Source organism: Adiantum capillus-veneris, chromosome 18, assembly GCF_014529385.1.
Source record: "Adiantum capillus-veneris isolate H3 chromosome 18, ASM1452938v2, whole genome shotgun sequence".
In the NCBI taxonomy this organism is placed as follows: domain Eukaryota; kingdom Viridiplantae; phylum Streptophyta; class Polypodiopsida; order Polypodiales; family Pteridaceae; genus Adiantum; species Adiantum capillus-veneris.
The window spans coordinates 26,208,494-26,232,191 of NC_140948.1; the positions used below are offsets into that span (position 1 = coordinate 26,208,494).

The following is a 23,698-nucleotide window of genomic DNA, read 5'->3' on the forward strand; positions in this document are numbered from 1 at the left end:
CTTGAATTGACCTATGCGGCCAACCCATACAATAAAAAATACATCAATTCGTGCTCATCTCCTGCGCGCATGCCCACCGCCCTCAGTCCGTGCTCATCTCCTGCACGTCCACCTGCTGCCTACCTGCATGCACATCCTCTCATTTTTGACTGCCACGACGCCCAATTCCTGGTTTGACTGTTGCATCGCTGATTTCCCCTCGCATCTAATTTGATTCCTGCAAATTTCCGAATTTATTTGATTGGGCGACCCCTACTACTACTACTTCTTCAAAAAATAAATAAAATAAATAAATAAATTGAGAAGCCCAATACTATGGTTTGTCTAGCAAGTTTCGGAAGCTCGATGATGTAAATTGTCGTTGTATATGGCACTACGCTAGGTACTGCTCAGTAAGGGTGCGACGAGAATGGCGAAGCCGTCCCCTGCAGTGCAGGTGGAATTATACATTCGTGGGAAAGGACCTGTGCGCGTCTTCACGGAAACCCTAAAAGGATGGGACCAAAATCGACTGGATCTAGAAGGCATCATGCGTGCACATAAGCTCCAGGCCATCTACGCCTTCTCCCTCTGTGATGGCCGCGGCAACAGGCTTCTCGCCAATCCTCGCAATGGCCTTTCCTTCATTCCCTACTCTGGTCGACCTGATGTCCTCATCAGGCTCGATGGCGAGCCGGCTGTAAGAATTCCTCTGTAGTCTTCATTGGGTTGTATTCTCTGTTTTCTTACACTTGCGTTCTTTGCTTGCAGGACTCGTTCTCTTTCATGCTTGCAAAGTTCTTGTTCGGCTTTGTCCTCATTGCAGGGCTGGCTGCTTTGACCCTTTCAGAATCGCTGCCAGAATTGCTTTCCCTTTCCAAGGATACTGGTAGAAGTTATATGGTGGTTCTGCTATGTTTTGTCACAATGTTATACACTCAACTTGTCTGGCGACCCATGAGGAAAAGCAGGTGAGTCCCCCCCCCTCCCCCCCCCCACACACACACACACACTGAGAGAGATTTTTCAGTTCTTCTATCATTTTGATCAGCACATATGTACAAGGTTGTTTCCCCCCCCCCCTTCGAGATTCTTGCTTTGAAAGAATACTCTGTTGAACCTTCAATTCTCTCAATTCCCATCCCTTCACACACTTATTTTTCGCATGTGGCAGCTTCGAGGTGAGCTTGCAATATGCACCAAGGTGATCACTTTGGAGGATATGGCTACTTAACTCTTGGCCGAGCTTCCCTTGCAGGATGACCCTCTTTTCCAGTCCCTTGTTCCTCAGCTTGCACTACTAATTGGAAGAAACTTCTACTGGCTTTGTAGCAGATTTCTGAGCATCTCAAGATCAAGATTCCCCTAACATCGTTCGCCTCAGCAATTGCTCGTGGTGGTGGAGCTACTTTAGCATGGACAACCCGGCATCGCTAATGAGCAAAATTGGCCCGATGTTACTTGTACCTATTATGGAAGAATGGACATAGGCCTCTCACCTGAGGATGAAAAATGCTAGGGATGGGAGCAGCTAGCAAAATTGCTAGGACATGCATGATGCTGCTCCCCCTGCCCTCCAAACACCCTCCAGGGCTGCCCAATGGGGGTGCCTTGTTTCAGAGGACTCAGTGCACACACACCTCCCCTAGTGCCGTGCCCACACCTATATACCCTCACATGCCCAGATCGGCCAGCTGTGCACCAGCCCCCACGACCTGGTAAAATGGGAAGTAGGGAGAAAAGGCAAGAGAAGCCTTGTGGGCTATAGGGAAAATTGCCGGCAACTTTGGGAAAACTACTACCAGCCTGCAGGAGCCTAATGACCATGGAACCAAGCCTAATACCTGAGCTAAACACAACCCGACATGAGAACACAGCCTCACACTGGCTAGGCACAGCCACAAAACAGCCCTCACTCACTAACACTTGTCCTTGGGAGAAACTGGGACCGACTATATGATTCCAGAGATATGCCTGAACTCTAACGCACTCTTCATGTCAATGCAACTAAACCAGGAAGATCCTTGAAGTTGATCCAAAATATCATCAATGTGTGAGATAGGGAAGGGATTCTTGATGCTAATTTTTTCCACGGCACGGTATTAATATACATGTGCCATGAATCATTCTTTTTTTGTACAAGGGGAATTGGGGAATGGAATTTCATGGTCTTCAAGGCGAACAGAGGGCAACACACCAGAAGAGGGTTCTTCAAAACAAACGGGATACATTTGTAAGAAGTGTAATCGACTGTGATCTTGAGGGGAAAGTGGAACAGGCTTATGAGAAGTAGAGTTTGCATAGATCATGTATGACAAACGAGGTTTTTCATCACTAAACAAGCGGATACAATAAGAATAGATGGCTAAATTAGGATATGCCATATGAGAGGAGGAAACAACCACATTGGTGGATGATACTACCATCTAGGAGTGCCATGAGCCATGGTGAAGAAGGGCCTTGGTCGCCATAGTGGCAAGAAGGCCTCGGGGCGCTCCTACATGCGATTGGAGCCGCCCCGAAGTCTCTCAAATTGGCCCTTGAGTATACATATAGATGAGCTCCAGTCAAATGTCACGAACAATCTCTGTCGGTGGGACGGGTCAAGCCTCGAAGATGCGGAAGTAGCAGGCTCGCTAGACGAACCACGGTGTCATGTTGCAGATGAGCTCCCAACACCACCCTCTATTTCATCTCCAATCCTGAGGGACGAGCTGTGTGGCGGGTTAGAGTGTAGGTTGGCCCTCTTGTGTCATGATCATCTTGCTGACTGAAGCCACCTCAAAACGAAGTGCTGGGCCCGTGAGTGTGGACTAAGCTGTAGTACCCCAAGTGGACTAGCTCTGTGGCGGGCTAGAGTGTAGGCTGGCCCTATTGTATCACGATCATCTTGCTGACTGAAGCCATCTCAAAACGAAGTGGTGGGTCCGTGAGTGTGGACCAAGCTATAGTACCCCCAGTGGATTGGCCGTCTGTAGCAAGTGCAGGTATCAGGCGACAAATCCGAAGCCTAACTTGCTGTCCCATGGGGTAGTCTCTTAGACAGTGATGCTGGGTGTCAAGTGGGTGGTCACATGCAACACATACCTTTGAGAGGCTGCTATGCACCATCCAACTCCTGAATGCAGTAGCTGGATGTGCAACTAGCCAGTAGAACATGGTGACTCCTCGGCTATTTTCTGTCCCACAAGCGCTCCCAAAATTCTACCAAGAACTTGAATGAGACCCACCTCCTGCTAGGGAATGGTTGTATCTGGATTAGCCTCTCTCCGAACTATCAGTATGTGGCGACCTAGTTGAGCTGTGTACTGGAAGAAGGGGGTCTCAAGGTGATCCGTTGGAGTAAAGGATCCCGCCAAAACCACTCCCTCGGGTCCCATTGCACTCGCACCAAAAGGCTACTTTCGCAAGCCTATAGTTGCCAGTGTCCCGACATCAAGCAAGAGGGGCCAAAGAAAGAAAAGCAGTTCGTTGCTGAGGAAAGGAAACAAAGGAATTTTTTTTGCATTTTTTCATGGCCCGATGAAATCGGTGTGGGTTTCAGTTAGCAGCATAAGCTAGACAATTGCTAGCTAGAAATAAGATTTGACGGGTTAGGGCCAATGACACAAGTCCTCCCACTGATGTCCACAACGCAGATTCGTTGAGAACAACACTCATCCACCTCTGATGCCTTAGCAGTGACTCCGGTGCCTTAGTTGTGACTATGTGGAGGCGACCCTCTCTTTGAACCTCAAAGAAAATGCAAGAACGTGTATTTGAGCAAGCCCTAACTGAAATGAGGACCTTCAATCCCGAGAAAGCCCCCATCTAGTAGGGTGTTGCCGGTTCAAGAGGGGTGTGCTACTTTGCAAGTATAGCCTCTATAAGATCCTGACACATGCTCTGCAGCCCGTTGACTGACTCATAATCTCTTTCTGCTGGGCTGCACTAACCCTGTATGGTGGTCTATTCGGTGGACTAGAACCTGGCACAAGATCTATAGTATGATCCTCAGGTCTCTCAGGAGGTAACTCCCCTGGCAAAGAGTCCGAAAAACAATCACTGAAACCACTCAAAAAAGTTGACCTGTCTTAGAAGCAGAAACAACTGGAACATACTCGCCTTTAAGCTTTACATCAAGGACATGAGTCTTTCCTCTATGTACAAGGGTAATCTTTTTGTTGTAAGTATCCACCATAGCATGCAACCTATAACACCATGGGATACCTAGTAACACATCACAGCCCTCAAGTGGCATAATAAGAAATTCTTCCGCATCCACATAGCTCGGAATGTGCAAACGAAGCTTTCCCAAAATGGGAGTAACAGACTCTGAATGACCTGGGCATGCCAAACCTGCTTCCCTTGTCATACCCATCTCCTTTGCACGAATGCCCAACTTTGATTGCAATTCTGGTGATATAAAATTTGCACGGGCTCCTGGATCAAAGAAAACCAGCACTGTCCGGTCTCTAACTTTGCCCCAAGCTCTGCATAGCTCCGTGGCATCTGTGTTTGGCTGGTCTTCAACCAAATCTGGAACAAGTCTTGCGCTTGGCTTTGGCTTCTTTCCTTTATGGTCTGACTTGTCATCCTTATCCTTTGACTTCTTTTGTGGGCATTCATTTGCAAAATGTCTTTCTTGTTCACAAATATAGCATTTCTTGGCGTCCTAAGAGCTTTTCTTTCTTCAAAAGTTTTACCAGAAAAATGCCTTTTTTGTCCTTGTCCTCGTCCTGAAGAAGATTTAGACTGCTTCTTGGACGTATTAGCTTCTTCAGTGGAGGGCTTCTTTGTGGGAGGCTCAGAAGGCTTTGCTGCAACATTGCCCTTGGCTGAAAACTGTTTGCCCTAGGACCCTTTCTTGTGGCTATTAAATCCATCGGAATCTCCCTTTGACAGATTGCTGGCCACTCTTGCATTCTCTATCAACTGAAACATATTCATGACAGTAGTCTTTGTGCAGTAGTTCTTGATTTTCTTGGGCAATCTGCAACAGTACTTCTCAATCTGTTCTGACAATGGCACAAACCTGTAAGAGGTGACTGGCAACAATGCGGCCCAAAACTGTTTATTGTACTCTTCCAGATTCGCATACTGTTTAGCATTCAACTCGTGCCATTCTGTCATCACATCCACTTCAAAACTGTTTGTCAACCATGCAGGCGCAAAAAGCTGTTTGAATTGGACCCACGTTGTTGGGGCTTGACCCTAGTTCAAAAATGTGGTCCACCATTGAAGCGCATTCCCTTTCAAGAAAGTGGCAGCCTTGCGTATCTTTGAAGATTCCGTGAAGTTTCCTCTCAGCATAAGCTGCATCGAACTGCTGTATGAAGGTCAAAGCCTTCAATTGGTCCTCAGTTCCTCTGAAAGTTTCAAACTTCACCCCCTGCCCACCTTCCTTGTAATCCTTAGACTGACTCAAAGGAGCCACATTATCATAAATAGGAGCCTGTAACAGTGGTGCTCCATGATTGTTCATTCCAGCACTCGCATCAACTATTTTCCCTGTCGTATCTGCATTTTGTACGTATGGCTGCGAAAAACCAGCCATACCAAATTGTGTTCCAAGCACTTGAAACTGGCCATAGGCACCCTGAAAACCTGGTTGGACACCCATGTTTGCGTACATAGGGTTACCCATGCCTGTTTGCATTGTCCTGGACACATTCCCTGGCATATAACCTGTGGAAGGTCCAGCCATAGCTTGAAACATTGAACCACCTCCAAAATAACGAGGATAAGTAATAGGTAAGGGAAGGATCTGCAACATAGCGTGTTCATTACTCCCTTGACCATTCACAAACGGTTCCTGTCCAGCTAAAGCAAGTTGCTTTGGATCATTGGACACCGCTAGTTGCTCAACCACATGGGCTTTCCCTCGAGCATCATGAGTCCTCTGCGCATTGGAAATCTCCTTTTCCTGCAACGGCTCAGTCATGCCCTGTGTAGGAGGCTAAAAACCTTGTGTTGGAGCCTGTAAGAACTCCTGCATCCTTGTGTTGTTAGCCAACTGCTGAAACATGTCCATGTAGCAACGCAGTTGAGTTCTAAACAACATGTCCTCTTCTTGAAGAGTTGAAGGAATTTTCTCTGTGCCATGTGAGGAAGATCCCTCTTCAGGTACTTGCTCTCTCTTCTCTGCCATAACGACAAGCTTTGTGTTGCTTTCACCCACAACAATCCACGCTGCACTTTTTGAAGAAAAAGTGACTATCCCGTCGATGGAACCATATAACCGGCCTATACAACGTAGAGGGCGGTACTATTTGAATTACTTGTTAACTTTACACAGAGCACTGAGAAGGGAAGAGAACACAGTTGCGGCCAGCGACTAGAATGTCACTGCGCACACGAGACCGACACCATGTAGGCCCCAAAGACTGGCGCCCCTTTCGGTATTTCTTTATTCAAATTAAGGTAGACGATCCGACCACTTAGCACAAGCTTCCAGAAAGCTGTTCAAACTTGGCGAGGGCTGAAAACGCAGGTTTTCGACCGGATTTCGGCACCATAACGGCGCAAAAACCCCTGTAGGTCAAAAGCACCTGTCTAGGACGGATTCCCTCGCTATCTGGAAGCTTTCTGGTGAGCTGTCACAGAAATTCAGCGGGCTGTAATTCTCTGTTTTTCATTGTCGGGTGCCCAAAAGCCTGTACACGCATCCCAAGGTTCTCACGAGGCTCCCCCGGTGTTCCCTTGCAGTTTAGGTGCGAAACCCTAAACTTGCAGAAAAACACAGCAGGCTGTAATTCGCTGTTTCGTATCGTTTTTAGCGGAGCGAACACGCCTATGCGTGTCCCAAGGGCTCCCGCACACAATGGGACAGTTTCCTTGTGAATTGGATGAGTTTTCACACGAGAAAACTCTCCAAACTCGCAATCTTTCGCCATGGAATTGTGTGTACCTGTGGGGGATTAGCAATTAGCTAATCCGGTTCCTGTTCATAAGGCTCTTGCCTTGGCAAACGTGCATAAAGCCCCAGGACTGTACATGTTCATCTGAGTAGCCCAACTACTAGGGCATTACCATATGTGCCAAAGGGGAGAGAGATGCACGAGAGCAAATCATCGCGCTACATGAGACAGAGGAGAAGGCAAGCTTTCCATTAGAGCTATAGACCTGCACCCACTACTCACACACACACACACTGTAGGTCACTTAGTGTGTAAAATTCAGCCCCTCTCAAATTGGGCGCCTCCTCTTGTTGAGGTGTCCTACAGATTAACCTCCTCCTGCCAAGTGTCCAGTTTGCCCCTTTGAGTTAATTCCCTAGCTCCCACTCACTTATAAAGTTGTAAGTGACTTTCCGAGTGGCCGAGATTTCGTTTGGCGGGGACAGGCTTCCGTACTCATCAGAATTCAGTGCTAACTGGCTCGACCAGTCCCTGACTGACCGACCTAGACTCCCGATGTGAGAAACCTATTCGGCCGCAACCGTTTCACACTGGCCATGCAATGTCCACTTGCACCTTTTCAAGGGTCTCGGGGAAACAAGTAAAAATAAAAATAAATAAAAATATCTAATACTTATTTATTGAAGGCAAGAGGAAAAATACACCTCCTGGTGACAGAGAGAGCCTTGAGGCTTGAGGGAGAGATGGAGCTTCAAAGTTCAAGAGTTAGCCTTGAGGGAGAGATGGAGAGTGAGGGAGAGATGGAGCTTCAACTCTCAAGCTTGAGCCTTGAGACTTAAAGCCTTGAGGCCCAGGGATAAGGAGAGAGCTTGAGGTTGGGAGCTTGACGCCGGACGGAGGGATGACAATGAGGCTTGAGCAATGAGCTTAAGCCTTGAGGAAGGGGTGAGATTGAAACCGGCCTGTTCAATCCAAAAAGGGCGGTAGACTTTACTTCAAACCTTGATTTAGCTTTCACCCATTATTAGTCGTCTATTCTACCTGTACTTTCAAGACACAACACGGGGGAAAGGGATACAGGCTGCTAGAATGCACCTGTATGAGAAGACCGACACCAGATTGGGCCCTAACTTAGGCGCCCCTTTCGGTATTTCTTTATTGCTTAAAAGAGGGAATAAACGCTGTGGTTCCCTACAAGCTGCCCCGCACAAGCTTGGCTGAATTTCAACTGTTCCGGCCCGATTTCGGCAGCATAACTGTACTAGGACCCTTCACAATCAGTATTCCCACGCATTGAATGACTTTCCCGACGCATACGGGCACTTTGCAAAACCTGGCGAGAATCTGCAGCACGCTGAATTCTCTGTTTTCAGCCCCGAAAATACGCCAGATCACCTGTACAGCGGTCCCCTCGCATCCCCGAACCTCCTGGGGGTATTAGGGACCGTTTAGGGCCAAAACCCTAAACCTGCAAAAATACACAGCAGGCTGTAATTTACTGTTTCGGGCTCTGGTTCGCGTGCCGGTGGCATCCGTAGCATCCTCGAGCTCCCGCATTTGTAGGGCTACTTGCCCTTTGAATCGGACGAGATTTCTGGCGCAAAACCTCTCCGAATTCACCTGTACTTGCGGGGGATTAGCCGCTAGCTAATCCAGTACCTCTGCAAGAGGCTCTTGCCTCGGCAATCGCGCATTAACCCACACAACTGTACATTGGTCAATTGAAAATCCCACTAGAGGGGCATAACATAGTGCCATAGGGGAGAGAGAGGACAGTGCGTAGCGTGCAGGGCATCACTCCTGGCACCGCACTGTACATAGGAGGGAAAGCAAGCACTCCATAGCTCTTAACCTGTGACAAAAATCTGCAAATGAGCCCTTCTCCTCTCTAAAATCAACGCCCCCTTCTCTTGCATGAGGAAAGTGCACAGAATTGTGCCACTTGGCACATTTACAAGCATTTTCCCGTTTCGGGGTTGCCGCCTAAAAATCTCCCAACCGGTTGCCCAGTTGACTTCACGGCAGAGTAAGAAAATGTTCTCCTTGTCATTCCGGAGGTAATGACGCAAACACATTTTAAGGTCCCAAAATAGCAGCTCCCTAAATTTTAGGAGATGCTGCCATTGTATCTTTCTAGGTCATCTGACCCCCTTTGTACACTGCAGCCACACCCAAAACTGAAATGTAGCCTTTGTAGCAAAGGATTCCACTTTGGCTAGTCAATGACCCCACTTTGGCTAACCATAGTCCTTGTCCAACCTTAGTGCTCTCTTGCCCTCAAGCCTGGACTCCCTCTGGATAGTTCCACACTAGCTATGCAATGCAGGGCAGTTAGATTTCCCGAGGGGTGTTTCCAAAAAGTGAAAGTAAATAAATAATAAGAAAGAAATCAACAAAAAGGATAGATAGTAGTCACACGCTGGTGACATACCCCCCTCTCGAAATCTCAAACGTCCTCGTTTGCATCTATGTCGTACATGCTCAAAGTCAACACCGATGTATTCAACACCTGTCGACACATGTACGACACATACATGCTCATTGTCAACCCCTGTGTATTCAACACTTGTCGACACATGTATGACACATACATGCTCATTGTCAACCATCGTCTATTCAACACCTCGTCGACACATGTATTGCCTGCGTGTGAACCCTGTCCCAATGACATAGTGGTAGCTTCGCACTCTGCCATTGCTTTGAGTCACTAACTTTCCAATGACAAAATGGTAGCTACACATTTTGCCACTGTCTTATAGTACACGTTGGGCCCAGTAACACTTTCGAGCATACCGAAACCAACAGTTTAAGAATGCAGTTACACATGTACCCTTTAATAGAAGCAATTACTGTATCCTTGACAAACTGACAAGAAATACTCACTTCTATAGCACTAACCAAACTTTTGGACATTCCATAAGAGCAATTGCCAAACTGACAATCTGTACAGCTCTAACATTCATGTAACAGGTATTTCATTTGAGCTCACTTTAAATACCATGTACATGATTTGTTTCAGAAGCCATTGTCACACTGACAATCCATGTAGCTTTGAAACTCAAGGGGTCAAGGTAGGTTGCAAATCAAAGGCTTCAAGGTAAGTGATAACACAGTTGGTGACTCTGCAAGCTCACCTTCTTCCATCCACTTAGCATCCATTGGTGTATAGTTTCTGAACATTACCAAGTAACGCCTAGCAACCTTGCCTTTCACTTTCCTTTCTTTGTGTGCCAAAGGGTCTGAGAAGACTCACATGAAACGCATTGTGAATCTTCCAACTGTCAGGCAATTTCAGCCTATATGCAACATCACTGATTATGTCGCACACTTGAAAAGGCCCATAGTAACGCATGCTGAGCTTTGGAAAGTCTTTCCTTGCCCTTCATCTTCTTTAACCTTGCCTTTTCAAAGCGTAGAAGCACCCAATCACCAAGTGAAAATACCACTTCACGACGCTGACGATCAGCTGCTTTCTTTTGCTTTGCCTGAGTCTTTTCTAAGGCCACTTTGACCTTCTTGTACATTTAATCCATGTCCTGAACATACTTATCTGCTTCAAATATCTTGTCCTTTGTATGCAGTATGGGAGGAACTTTCTTGCCACCTTCAACTATCTCAAAAGGTGCCTTGCCAGTTGATGAATGCAGTGTATTATTGTATGCATACTCCACCAATGGCAAATATTGCTCCCACTTTCCTTTATGCTCTGACACGTAGCACTTCAGCAGATCTAGGATTGTAGAATTTGCCTCTTCTGACTGTCCATCTGTTTGAGGATGAAATGACGAAGAGAATTTGAGCGTTGTGCCCATATTCTCAAACAAGCCTCTCCAGAACAAACTTGTCATGCGTGGATCACGGTCGCTAACAATCGATTGTGGCATGCCATGATACTTGAAAATATTGCTCATAAACAAGCGTGCCATCTGATTTGGCTTTATCTTCTTCTTGACAGGAATAAAATGAGCCTGCTTGCTGAATCTGCAAATGATGGTCCAAATACCATCGTTTCCTGTCTGCGTTCTCGGAAGATCAAAGATAAAATCCATAGCAATACTTTCCCATGGTTTATCTGGAATAGGTAGTGGTTGCAATAACCCTGGTGCCTTTTGCCTGTCAAACTTGACCTTTTGGCAAATTAGGCATTCTCGCACAAAGGCATCCACATCCCTTCTCAATGTAGGCCAATAGAAGAATGTCTCAACCGCTTTAATTGTAGCATCGATACCACGATGCCCTGCATACGGTGGGACATGACTCTCTTCCATAACTTTGCGTCGCAATGGCTTTGTGAGACACAATCTGCCTTGCATCATCATGAACCCGTCTCTAAGAAGATAGTGTTCATGACGTTGTCCATCCATTAGCTGCTCGAAGACCCTTCAAAATCTTCATCATTTGCATACTGTTCTCTCATATCATCAAGTTCATGATGATAAGGAATTGACACAGCTGAAATTTGTGGCTTCCTTGACAAGGCATCAGCCACAACGTTCTTCTTGCCTTCCACATGCACAATCTAAAAATGGAACATGGACAAGATATTTGCCCATCGCATATGCTTCTCAGATAACTTTGTCTGTGTCAAGAAGTATCGCAAGGTTTGATGATCCGTTTGGACAACGAAATCTGCACCTAGCAGGTAGTGCTTCCAACTTAAGAGCGCATGAATCACATCCAGTAACTCTTTCTCATAGACCTGCATGGTCATCTCTGGCCCTTGCAAAATTCTGCTCTCATAGGCTACTACCCTGCCATCTTGCATTAGCACTGCACCAATGCTACTACCACAGGCGTCACACTGGACCACAAATGACTTCCTAAGATCTGGCAACACAATGACTGGATCTGAAGTCATCTTTTCCTTTAAGAGATTAAAAGCTGAAATCTCTTTCTGTGTCCATCTAAAGGTGACTGCCTTCTTTTGAAGAGCATGTAAAGGTGAAGCAATCTCAACGAAATTTCGGATAAACCTTCTGTAATAGGAGCATAGTCCCAAAAAGCTTCGGACATCGTGCACCGTCTTCAACTTTTGCAGGATCCATTCTGACACCATCCTTTGACACAATGTGTCCCAGAAAGTGGATCTCTTCCAGAAAAAACTCACTTTTCTTTGCATTGATGAGCAACCTATGACTGCGTAGCTCTTTGAACACAATGGCCAAGTGATGCCTATGCTCCTCTTCATTCTTTGAGTAGACTATCATGTCATCAAAGAATGTAGCAACAAACTGCTGGTGTGGACGGAAAATTCTGTCCATCATCCGATTGAACGTAGCAGGAGCATTTGTGAGACCAAAGGGCATCACTAAAAATTCGTAAAGGCCAAACGTCGTTCTAAAAGCAATCTTGTGCACATCCTCTGATCTAATGCGGATTTGATGGTACCCACTCTTTAGATCTATCCTGCTAAACATAGCTGCTCCTTCTAATTTGTCCAGAATATCATCAATTCTAGGTATAGGGAACCTATTCTTGATGGTATTCTTGTTCAGTGCACGGTAGTCGATGCACATATGCCATTAGCCATCCTTTTTCTGCACCAACAACACTGGAGAACAGAATGGAGATGAACTCGGCTGAATCAGCCCCTTTTCTAACAGCTCTTGTACTTGGCCCATTATCTCTTTCTGCTGAGCCGCATTAACCTTGTACGGAGGCTTATTTGGTGGGCTACTGCCTGGCACCAAATCTATCGCATGGTCCTCGGGTCTCTCTGGCGGTAATTGAGACGGTAATGAATCGGAAAAACAGTCACTATACTGTTGTAAAAACATTGACCTTTCTTTATCTAGCACAGATAAATTTGATTCATCACAATCTGACACTTCACGTGCAAAAACCAAGTACGCAGAAAGATGCTTTTTCATTACAGAAGTAATAGCAGAAGCTGATACAGCGGGAATAGACTCCCCTTTAAGCTTTACATCCAGAATGTGAGTCTTTTCCCTGCTCTGTACAGTGATCTTTTTGTTGTAGGCATCCATGATTCCCTGTACACGAAATAACCAAGGAATACCTAACAACACATCACATCCGTCCAATGGCATGATGTAAAATTCTTCAGCATCCACATAGGACTGGATATGTAGGCGCAACTTTCCAATGATGGGTGTCACAGCCTCTGTATGGCCAGGACATGCCAAACCTGCCTCTGCTGTATACCCCATCTCTTCAGGTCTGATTCCCAACTTGGAAGCCAATTCTGGAGTTGGCTTTGGCACCTAGATCAAAGAAGATAAGCACTGTTTGATCCCTGACCTTTCCCCATGCTCTGCAAAGCTCACTTGCATCTGAATTTGGCTTATCGCCCACCATATCTGGCACTAGACCAGCCATGGGCTTCTTTCCTTTCCTGTCCTCCTTGTCTTCAGAATCAACTTGCCTTTTCTTTGTAGGACAGTTGTAAGCAATGTGGCCAGGCTGCTCACAGATGAAGCATTTGTTCTTTGACCTCAGGACCTTCTTTTACTCTTCCGACTTGCGAGGAAAACGTCTTTTCCATTTCTTCGCTGGTCCCTTTTCGCTGAATTTTTCTTGGCTGATCCTTCCTTGACGCCAGTATTGAATTCACAATCTTCTCCCTTGAGCAAACCATTGCCAGTGTTTGCTACCTCGATGAGCTGCGTCAAAGTAGTGACTTTAGTCTTCGTACAGTACTTTCTCAATCCTTTGGGTAGGCCACAACAATATTTTTCAATCTGTTCTGTCAGTGGCACAAACCTATGGGAAGTTACTGGAAGTAGAGCTTTCCAAAACTTCCGATTATAGTCATCCGGATTCTTGCATGTAGCTGCATTAAGCTGGTGCCATTCTGTCACGACATCTGCTTCAAAGTCATCAGATAACCATGCTGCTGCAAAAATCTGCTTGAAGTAAATCCTTGTGGACGGAGCTTGCCCTTGAAGCAATAAAGTTGTCCACCATTGTCCCGCATTCCCTGTCAAGAAAGTGGTTGCCTTGCGGACCTTTGAAGCCTCTGTAAAGTTTCCCCCTGCATAGGCCTTCTCAAACTGCTGGAGGAATGAGAGAGCCTTCTTCCTATCATCAAACCGTGTAAAGGTCGTGAAAGTCACACTTTTGCAACCTTCTTTGTACGGAGTTGGCCTCTCCTGCGGCGTTAAATTGTCATATGGAAGTGACTGAAACATGGGAACACTGTTAGGGTTCATTTGTGTTCCCTGACCGCAATTAAGTTGACCTGGAAATGCCATATTTGGCTGCTGATTTGTAATTCTAGCTGATTTGTAATTCCAGCTTCGAAACCCTGGTAGCATGCCTGTAACACCATTCATGGGGTTAGGCATCATCGTTTGAGCACCCTCGAACACTGTTCTTGGCGTGTAAAACTGATTTCCAGGTGCATGACCAGCCATGATCTGGAATACCGATCCACCTCCAAAATAGCCAGGGTGTACTGAAGGTGGTGGGAAGACCTGTTGCATAGCCTGTAGGTTGCTTCCCTGCCCATTAGAACCAACTATAGGCTGCTGAAAAGTGGCTGGCTGAACTCGTACAGCTTGAAAGACTGGCATCTCAGCCACCTGTTCTTGCACCTTAGGCACAAGTTGTGGAGACTGCATGTTCTCCGTCAAGTGTACAGGTGTTTCCATTGACTGTGCAGTATGAATCACCTGTGCTTGAGCCTTAACAGGCTTCTGAATACGATCCAGTGAACCAACTTGCTGAGACGGAAGAGGAGGTTGCAGAAAGGCTAAAAACCTCGGGTTCTGCATTACTTGTGTGAACATAGCCACAGCAGTAGCCAACTAGGTCCTGAATATATCATCATCATCCGTCTGTGGTGGTCTTGAAGACTCACCCACTTCATGTGTCTGTTGATCCTGTGAAGAGGAAACCTCTTCAGTCACATCATCTGGTCTGTCAGCCATAATTGCAATTCCGTGTGTCTGGTCTATGATCCCTTGTGTCTTCAAGCCCAAACTGACCAAGGCTCACTTCTATGGGAAAAAGTGATTTAATCCCGGGGATGGAACCATGAAACCGGTCTGTTCAATCCAAAAAGGGCGGTAGACTTTACTTCAAACCTTGATTTAGCTTTCACCCATTATTAGTCGTCTATTCTACCTGTACTTTCAAGACACAACACGGGGGAAAGGGATACAGGCTGCTAGAATGCACCTGTATGAGAAGACCGACACCAGATTGGGCCCTAACTTAGGCGCCCCTTTCGGTATTTCTTTATTGCTTAAAAGAGGGAATAAACGCTGTGGTTCCCTACAAGCTGCCCCGCACAAGCTTGGCTGAATTTCAACTGTTCCGGCCCGATTTCGGCAGCATAACTGTACTAGGACCCTTCACAGTCAGTATTCCCACGCATTGAATGACTTTCCCGACGCATACGGGCACTTTGCAAAACCTGGTGAGAATCTGCAGCACGCTGAATTCTCTGTTTTCAGCCCCGAAAATGCGCCAGATCACCTGTACAGCGGTCCCCTCGCGTCCCCGAACTTCCTGGGGGTATTAGGGACCGTTTAGGGCCAAAACCCTAAACCTGCAAAAATACACAGCAGGCTGTAATTTACTGTTTCGGGCTCCGTTTCGCGTGCCGGTGGCATCCGTAGCATCCTCGAGCTCCCGCACCTGTAGGGCTACTTGCCCTTTGAATCGGACGAGATTTTTGGCGTGAAACCTCTCCGAATTCACCTGTACCTGCGGGGGATTAGTTGCTAGCTAATCCAGTACCTCTGCAAGAGGCTCTTGCCTCGGCAATCGCGCATTAACCCACACAACTGTACATTGGTCAATTGAAAAGCCCACTAGAGGGGCATAACATAGTGCCATAGGGGAGAGAGAGGACAGTGCGTAGCGTGCAGGGCATCACTCCTGGCACCGCACTGTACATAGGAGGGAAAGCAAGCACTCCATAGCTCTTAACCTGTGACAAAAATCTGCAAATGAGCCCTTCTCCTCTCTAAAATCAACGCCCCCTTCTCTTGCATGAGGAAAGTGCACAGAATTGTGCCACTTGGCACATTTACAAGCATTTTCCCGTTTCGGGGTTGCCGCCTAAAAATCTCCCAACCGGTTGCCCAGTTGACTTCACGGCAGAGTAAGAAAATGTTCTCCTTGTCATTCCGGAGGTAATGACGCAAACACATTTTCAGGTCCCAAAATAGCAGCTCCCTAAATTTTAGGAGATGCTGCCATTGTATCTTTCTAGGTCATCTGACCCCCTTTGTACACTGCAGCCACACCCAAAACTGAAATGTAGCCTTTGTAGCAAAGGATTCCACTTTGGCTAGTCAATGACCCCACTTTGGCTAACCATAGTCCTTGTCCAACCTTAGTGCTCTCTTGCCCTCAGGCCTGGACTCCCTCTGGATAGTTCCACACTAGCTATGCAATGCAGGGCAGTTAGATTTCCCGAGGGGTGTTTCCAAAAAGTGAAAGTAAATAAATAATAAGAAAGAAATCAACAAAAAAGATAGATAGTAGTCACACGCTGGTGACAGAGATTGACCTTGCCCATGAGGCCCTCCCCCTCTCCCCAAACGTTCAAATTTCACAAGGCACCCAAGGCCCAAACGGCAAGAATTTTTGAAAATCTGAAAATGGTTACTTTTTTTGAATTGCCAGTCCGCTTCGCTCCGATCCGTTCCTTCCGCCCCGCGTTTCGGTTATGCCTTGCAATGGAACACCGCTCCGTTTTTGTTCCCGTTTCAGATGGCAGGGTAGGGTGGGAACATGTTCCGGGAACGGGAGGGCCCTGTTCCGCATGTTCCCTGTTACTCTGATCAAAGCTTTGAATGTGCTTCGGCTTCGCAAACTCAAGGAGGGAATCCAAGGAACCCAAAGAACATTCTTAGGTTTTGTTTATCTCTGGGGAAGTTGTGTGTCCTTGGCTCGGACTTATTAGCCACTCCCATCCTTAGTTTATCGCGCGTCGGACACACTTCTGTCTTCATCACTATGTCTTGGATACCACCCTTAAGCCATAATCTCCTCATCATGAACGAAGATCGGCATCGAATACATGAAGATTGAGATCTTGAGTACCTTTTGCTTGCCTCCTATGATATTGCAGAAGTTTGGAGAAAGGATCCCTAACCCTCTTCTAATTTCTCATTCACATGTAGCGTGCATCCACTTCCGGCGGCATGGAACCATTGGAAATACCTCCAAGCACCCTTACCTTTCATCTTCACCCGTTGTCGTGCTGTGACACGTACACAGTGGGAACGCATGCTACAAGAGTTATCTTGTATTTTTTTAGATACATAATTATATTTCCTATAGTGTACATATGCATATTTAAGTATAATAATAAGCCTTCTATCTCATCCTATTATTTTTCTCAAGGGTAACATATCCTTACTTTACCATCAGAAAATACTATGGGAAAAGCATCAATAGCTCCGCCTCTTTAACTTGGGGCAAAAAGCATTGATTCTTCATCTCACACCCTAACTAGATCTTATATCTAGGGTAAACTCCAATATATATATATTCTATGTATTTTTTATACTTTTCTTATATTTCTTTTTAAATAGCTACTAGGAGAGAATCAAATCCTAGTGGGACATTAGGTGGCATGATTTCAAAGATACACTTATTTTAATGCATTATTGCAAGCATGATTACAAAACTTTGTCAAAGAGCAATGTCATGCTTTCATATGGCATGAGGTGTCCTTTGGAATTAAATGAAAGTCTAGGCTAAGGAGACCACATGAAGACTTTTGCTGCCATAAATGGACCCTATTTTGATGAATTTTTTACACAAGGTTCCAATCCGAATTGGAAGACGATTTTTAAATGAAAATCGTAGCTAATGAGCTGAAGTTTTTGCCCATATTTTTACTTTTTTATTTGGAGCCACGGTTGAGGAGATATGATCAAAATACTGGACCCCAGTCTGCCCACATCATGCAGGGACAGCTCATTTCCAACTTTTCCAATTCCTGTTCACACTGGCTCCTCTCTTCTTGTGTAAACCCTTGTGGGTTCCCTTCACCTATAAAAGGGGACCTCTTCTTCCTTGGAAGGAACTCAAGCATTCAAGCCATTGATGAGAGGAATTCTTGAGGGAGTGAGTAGTAATGCCTAATTGTACTTAGCCCCATTAACATAAGCCCAAGCCTACACTTTCTCCTAGAGGAAGACTAGCCATTCTTGTACGCTATCCTTGGAAGATCAACTCTAATTAAAGAAGGTGTTGTACTTGGCGTATCAATCAAAGTGGAGTGCTCCCCTGTTCTTCTCTCTCCATCAATAATGGTGCCGAAGGGTTTGTCAAGTAAGATGTGTTCTACATTTATGTTTTCTTGATTTCTTATTGTTTTCTTTTTCATCTCTAATCCGACATATATATATATATATATGTATCTAATCTCATCTCCTTAACCAAATCTATCTCTCTCACTCTTAGTAATTCATCCTCTCTACAAATTTTAGGTTCTCTTTGCTACAGGTACATCTCTCCTCGCAGTATCCTTATTGTCTACGGGCAAGAATAGGGCTTGGGAGGGAAAATTCTCATCTCTTCACTTCTCTCATATCTACATTTCTCACATACTATCCTAGATGAATAACCCACATGATGATCATTTCTATCGCTTTCACTCTGTACAATCTATTAGAATTAACTTATGGATTAGCCGTAAAATACACTTTCAACAACGTATAGTGTTTCTCTTTGGCCCTGAAAGGCTCAATGAAATACTTCTATCACCGGATCCCATCATACTACCTCTCATAGACTATAATTTTTCTTTTGATGTAAGCGTAGCTATCTTGCTATGAACCAAGAGGATTTGTACACACAATTAATCCCAATCACTGGACAAAATATATATATTATGGTAAGCACAAAACTACAATTCCAAAGAACAATTCGTAGCCTATTTGGTCAGCCAAGATTGAATGCCATTAACTCATCCATTAACCCTTTCATATTACCCATGATACGATATGACCATAGCCTTGATGTTTTCATCTTCGTATTGTTTTGACATTCTCTTTTGCGTTCTTTCTTTGTGTGTGTGAATGCAAGAGAGAAAGAGTGAGTCCTCTTTGATTGCACTTCTTTCCAAACCCTAGTCTTCATGGCATCTATGGTTTAACTCCTTCATATAGTTTTTGTTGAGTTCTCTCACAAAATCTCACAGCCATAAGCCCGGTGCTTTCCTGGCAAAACCGCAAATTTCTCGACACCGCAATGTTTTCATGACAGGACTATCGGGTGGTAGCACTTGCATGCAAGGCATGAGTTGGCATCCAAGTCATTTATTAATAAGTGACTTTGACATGACATTCATAAAAAGTAGGTAGGGAAAATGGCTTAAAAACCTATACAAGCAACCTCTTGATCCCCATTTGGAGCATCAGAAGATCAGTACTATCCAATACCAAGTATCCAGATCAATGTTTTCAGCCAGCACCCCATTGCTTTGGGTTTTCTCGGTCAGCATCCATCAATATTTTCAGCGTCATCAGTATCAGTATTCAGCCCTGCAGATCAGCGTTTTCAGCATCCAGAACCTAGTACCATCGGTTGTGAAGGCTTTCGTCGTGAAGAACTTTCAGTCTTCAGTATTCAGCCAAGGGCTTTCAGTATTCAGCAAGCCTACAGCATCGGGATAGCCCTCAGTATTCAACATTTAGTCATTGCATCAGCATTTGTGCAAGCAATTAAAGCAAGTACTTGCTTTGGCAACAGAGCAAGGGGGCTCGTGATGGCGGTTGGGACCCGACATGCGGTGTGGTCTCTCTCTCTCTCTCTCTCTCTCTCTCTCTCTCTCTCTCTCTCTCTCTCTCTCTCAATGTGTTCAGTTCTTTCAAGTGAAGTAAAAGTAACCTTGTGTTTGTGCAGAATACTAGATCTGAGCAAAAATCCTTAAACCCTTCCGCTATACGTGACATGATAAATCTTTGCAAAGCAGGTAGAACGAGCATAGGAACAAGGGACTGGTAAAGAGAGCCATACTCTGAGGGAAGCTTGGCCAAAAGTCAAGTAGCCATGTCCTCCGAAGTGATCACCTTGCCACAAATTGAAAGCTCATAACAGCATGTAAAGAAGAGAACTGCGAGTACTGCAAGCTGAGAAATGTGTTCTCAAGGGCAAGGATCCAAGAGTAACCGCCTCATAAAGGCTTTGTTAACCTTTGCTAGTTGACTAGCTGTATTTTTGACGGAGGGTAACCGCTTCATATAGGGTGCAAAGGTGATCCGGAACCTTACCTGCTTACAACTTTTCTCGCTCTTGGTAGGAATTCTAGGCACATTTAAGGTTTGCACCTGGCATTTTACCCATTTTATATTTTTCCCTAGTTTTGTGGATTTTCTGTGTTGGGCATTTTGCCCGACTCAGAGTTTGTCTCACTATATTAGTGCAGCCCTAGTCCACTCTGGTCATTGTGTATCATTCTGTCTTTGGAGTTATTGACTTGCTGGCTCAGCTAGCAGGGACATGGATTCCGCTGTTACTATATGCTAATGATATTGTGCTGATTTCAGACTGACTCCCCAGAGGGGATGCAACGTCATTTGGATGCTCTGCATACATTTGCTCGTGATAGTGGACTGTCGGTCAATCTAGGGAAAACCAAGGTTATGGTGTTCAACACCACACCGCAGTGGATCAGGAGGTCGGCACCCACACTTATGTATGGCCAGGAGACTGTGGAGTACACAGATGCATATACCTATCTTGGGGTAGTATTCAGTGGACCGGTGTTTTCACTAAGAAGAGCATCGAAGACTAGACTGACGAGAGCATATGCAGCTTTGGGAGGACTGGAGAGGATGTGTTCGCAGGTTCAGTTTCAGGAAACCGCGAACAAAGCTTTGGCTTTTTGACACGCTAGTAACTCCAGCTATGCTGTTTGGAGTTCAGGTATGGGGACCCTCAGTAGACCACCATGGGAGATCTGGCAAAATAGATGGATGGAGATGTATGGAGAGGCCTCTGGTCTCTATGATCGCTCGGATAATTCGGGCTAAGGCCTCAGTACCACATGAGATTATTCCAGCCGAGCTAGCCGTCCCCCCCCTCGTGGTAGAGGCACTGATGAGTTTAGTTTCCTTTATGCACGGTCTATGGGATCTCCCCAAACACAGATACGCTAGGCTTGCCCTGGAGTCATCTTGACAACTAGCTCTACAAGGCGATACGGCATGTTGGTATGGACAGATGACATCATGGTTTCAGTCGTATGGTCTCAAAATGGATAGATTACCTCCGCTTCAATACTCCTTGGATGCACCCTCCTTGTCTCTCACACGGACAGAGATCACCAGGCTCATACGTCAGGATTTGATTCAGCTAAATACCAGGAGCAGATGGATACAGCTGACACAGGAGTTGGGCACGAAGATGGCCTTCTACAGAGAGCATCTTCTCCAACTCACGGAGGACGGCTTTGTGACTAGGCCAGCATACATGGATACACACTTATCTCATGGGATAAGATGCACTATTGGATAGATACGCACATCCTCACATCAGCTCCAGATCAAGACTGGCCGATTTCGAGGGGTGCCGGCAATAGCCAGGATATGTCACTTACGTAACTTTGAGCCAGAGACAGAGCTGCACTACACATGTCACTGCCCGGCATACTATGAGATATGCGGCCGCTTCCACTGCCTGTTCAGAGTAGGGTTCGAACCTTTTTCTAGAGTCATGAGATACAAGGATCAGAAGTGTCTCGGATTGTTCTTGCTAGAGCTGCGCAGACTTAGGGAGAGCTTGCTGAGGACATCAGGGGAAAGACAGTCTCAGAGACGAATCACAGAGTTCTTTACACCAGACGGAGGAGGGCCAACGGAGCAGTCATTACAGCAGATCTCAAAGCCTACTCATACTAGAGGTACACTGCTTGACAGAGCCATTGAACTTGGCAGATCCAGACGTCCACGACCTCGTGGGGTCTCCCATTACCGACGAAGGTTGCAACAGAAGATACAGATCACCCTAGCTCGACATGCAAGACGCCCAACCAGAGTTCTGACCATGGAGGAGGTTGATGAGATCCGACAGCGACCGATGAGAGATTTTATCTGAACCCACGAGCGCCCCCCCCCAATCCCCCCTTCTCCCCCTTATTTCCTTTCTCCTTAGTGTTTTAGTGTTAGTTCTTTGTTAACTTGGCAACTTTGTAACTTTGTAATTTCCGTACTCAAACATGGTATCAGATTCACCAATTGTAACTGTTTGGTCTCATAGGTCATTTTGGCCTTTTGAAGACGTTAATATAACATATTATTTCATTTCTCTCTCTCTCTCTCTCTCTCTCTCTCTCTCTCTCTCTCTCTTTCTCTCTCTCTCATTCATTCTCATGTTCCTGTGTTCGTGTTCTTCTACCGCTGCACACTCTGACAAGGACCACCTTCAATCCTCACAAAGATCTTAGCCCACAACATTCCAGATTTCCAAGAACGTGTTTATACTACTGTGTGGAAATGATAACTAAGGTGATTACATTTTGCGACCATATGTTGACATCATTTCACCGTGAGCATTCATGTATGTGCAGACTTTGGGACTGTTGCATCATTTCTAAGCAGGGTTTTAGTGTGATTGTCACCACGTAGCACTGTTTCTTGCTTTTATGTGACTGTTTCAAGTGTAGATTGTTTTGAAGGTGGTTTTGTTGATCTGAATCCTCCAAAAAGCTGAAGCATGTGTTTGGATTTTGTTGATGGTGTGTTGTATTTGGTTTGCAGGGTCATGTCTCTTGGTTATGTCCCTGGGATCTTTGGACAAAGGACGGAATCATCAAAGGATGGTACTTCGGAAGACAAGAAAGATAATTGATCGTACATAGTTCCATGGGAGTAAGTAGCTCATGTCTGAGAAGAAAATTATTTTTTGTAGCAAAAAGTACAAGGAAGAAAAGGATCCCAAGTTTTACTCGTACAAATATGGCATTGTAAGTGGAGCAACATGTATTTCTAGGTACAATGGTAGCAGAGAGTTGGGACTATATATTACATGAATACATCTGGCATATTCTCAGTGCCGATGAATTATTCAGCACATGAAATTAATTTATCGATATTAGAAATTCCTTCATATATAAACTGGTTCTTTGTAAGGGTATTAATTGCTCGTATGATGCTGTCTCGGGTTTCCTACCATTGCTGCCCTTCATCTACGTGCTCCGGCTGGCACAGCTCTGCCAATTCCCATCATCATCCTTACCACTGCTGCGATCTGTGTGTTCCCTCTCGCTACACAATTTATCCCTTGTCAAACGGGGCAACCGCTTCTTAGTGGCAGCTGCCAGTCTCTCATGCTCTTTTTGACATGATCTACATGAAGTCTGAGCATACACACATGCCAATGGTCAACTGCTTTCAAATTTCATTGCGAGTTGCTGCTTTTATTTATTTGCGCTGGCTCACACACAATGCATATCAAACTTGTCATTTCAAGTAGCGGTCTATTTATGATGAAGCAAAAGGAATTCACTTTGAGTATGCTACAAAATGTTACCATAGGACTTAATATTTGTTGGTCTGATACATTGATTCAACGATTTAGGTATGTAGCTCACTCAATTGCAGTGACATTGTCGATAGAACATCTTCCATTTTTAACGGTAGCACGAAAAATGTAATGGTGGGCTACAGCTATTTAGGCACTAGTTGCAGGCTTAATATGTGATGCCAAGCCTTCCATTATTGACCCCTGTAATGGCTTTGGAGATGTTACTCTTGGCAATTGGTCAACTCTAGCATTAGAGGGCTCTTTACAAAAGCTAATGTGAGAGAAACTCTTAAGAGTAAAAATAATTGTCACACAATTCAACCATAGCCATTAGCTTTTTGCAAGTTCCAAATGTAAAAGCACAAGTTTTCTTGCCAAAACCTAACGACTCAAAATCCTAAAAGACAACAATTCTCACATTAGTA

The 23,698-nt window shown here is 45.3% G+C and overlaps 1 protein-coding gene across 1 annotated transcript; it reads left to right on the forward strand.

Annotated features, from left to right (window-relative positions):
• Positions 1–336: 336 nt before the first annotated feature.
• On the forward strand, positions 337–22,896 carry LOC147435381 (WD repeat protein). The gene is made up of 3 exons (XM_086488452.1): positions 337–679; positions 751–950; positions 22,508–22,896. Exons 1-3 carry the CDS (start codon positions 410–412, stop codon positions 22,596–22,598), a joined length of 561 nt encoding a protein of 186 aa, XP_086344578.1. The 5' UTR covers positions 337–409; the 3' UTR covers positions 22,599–22,896.
• The last annotated feature ends 802 nt before the right edge of the window (positions 22,897–23,698 follow it).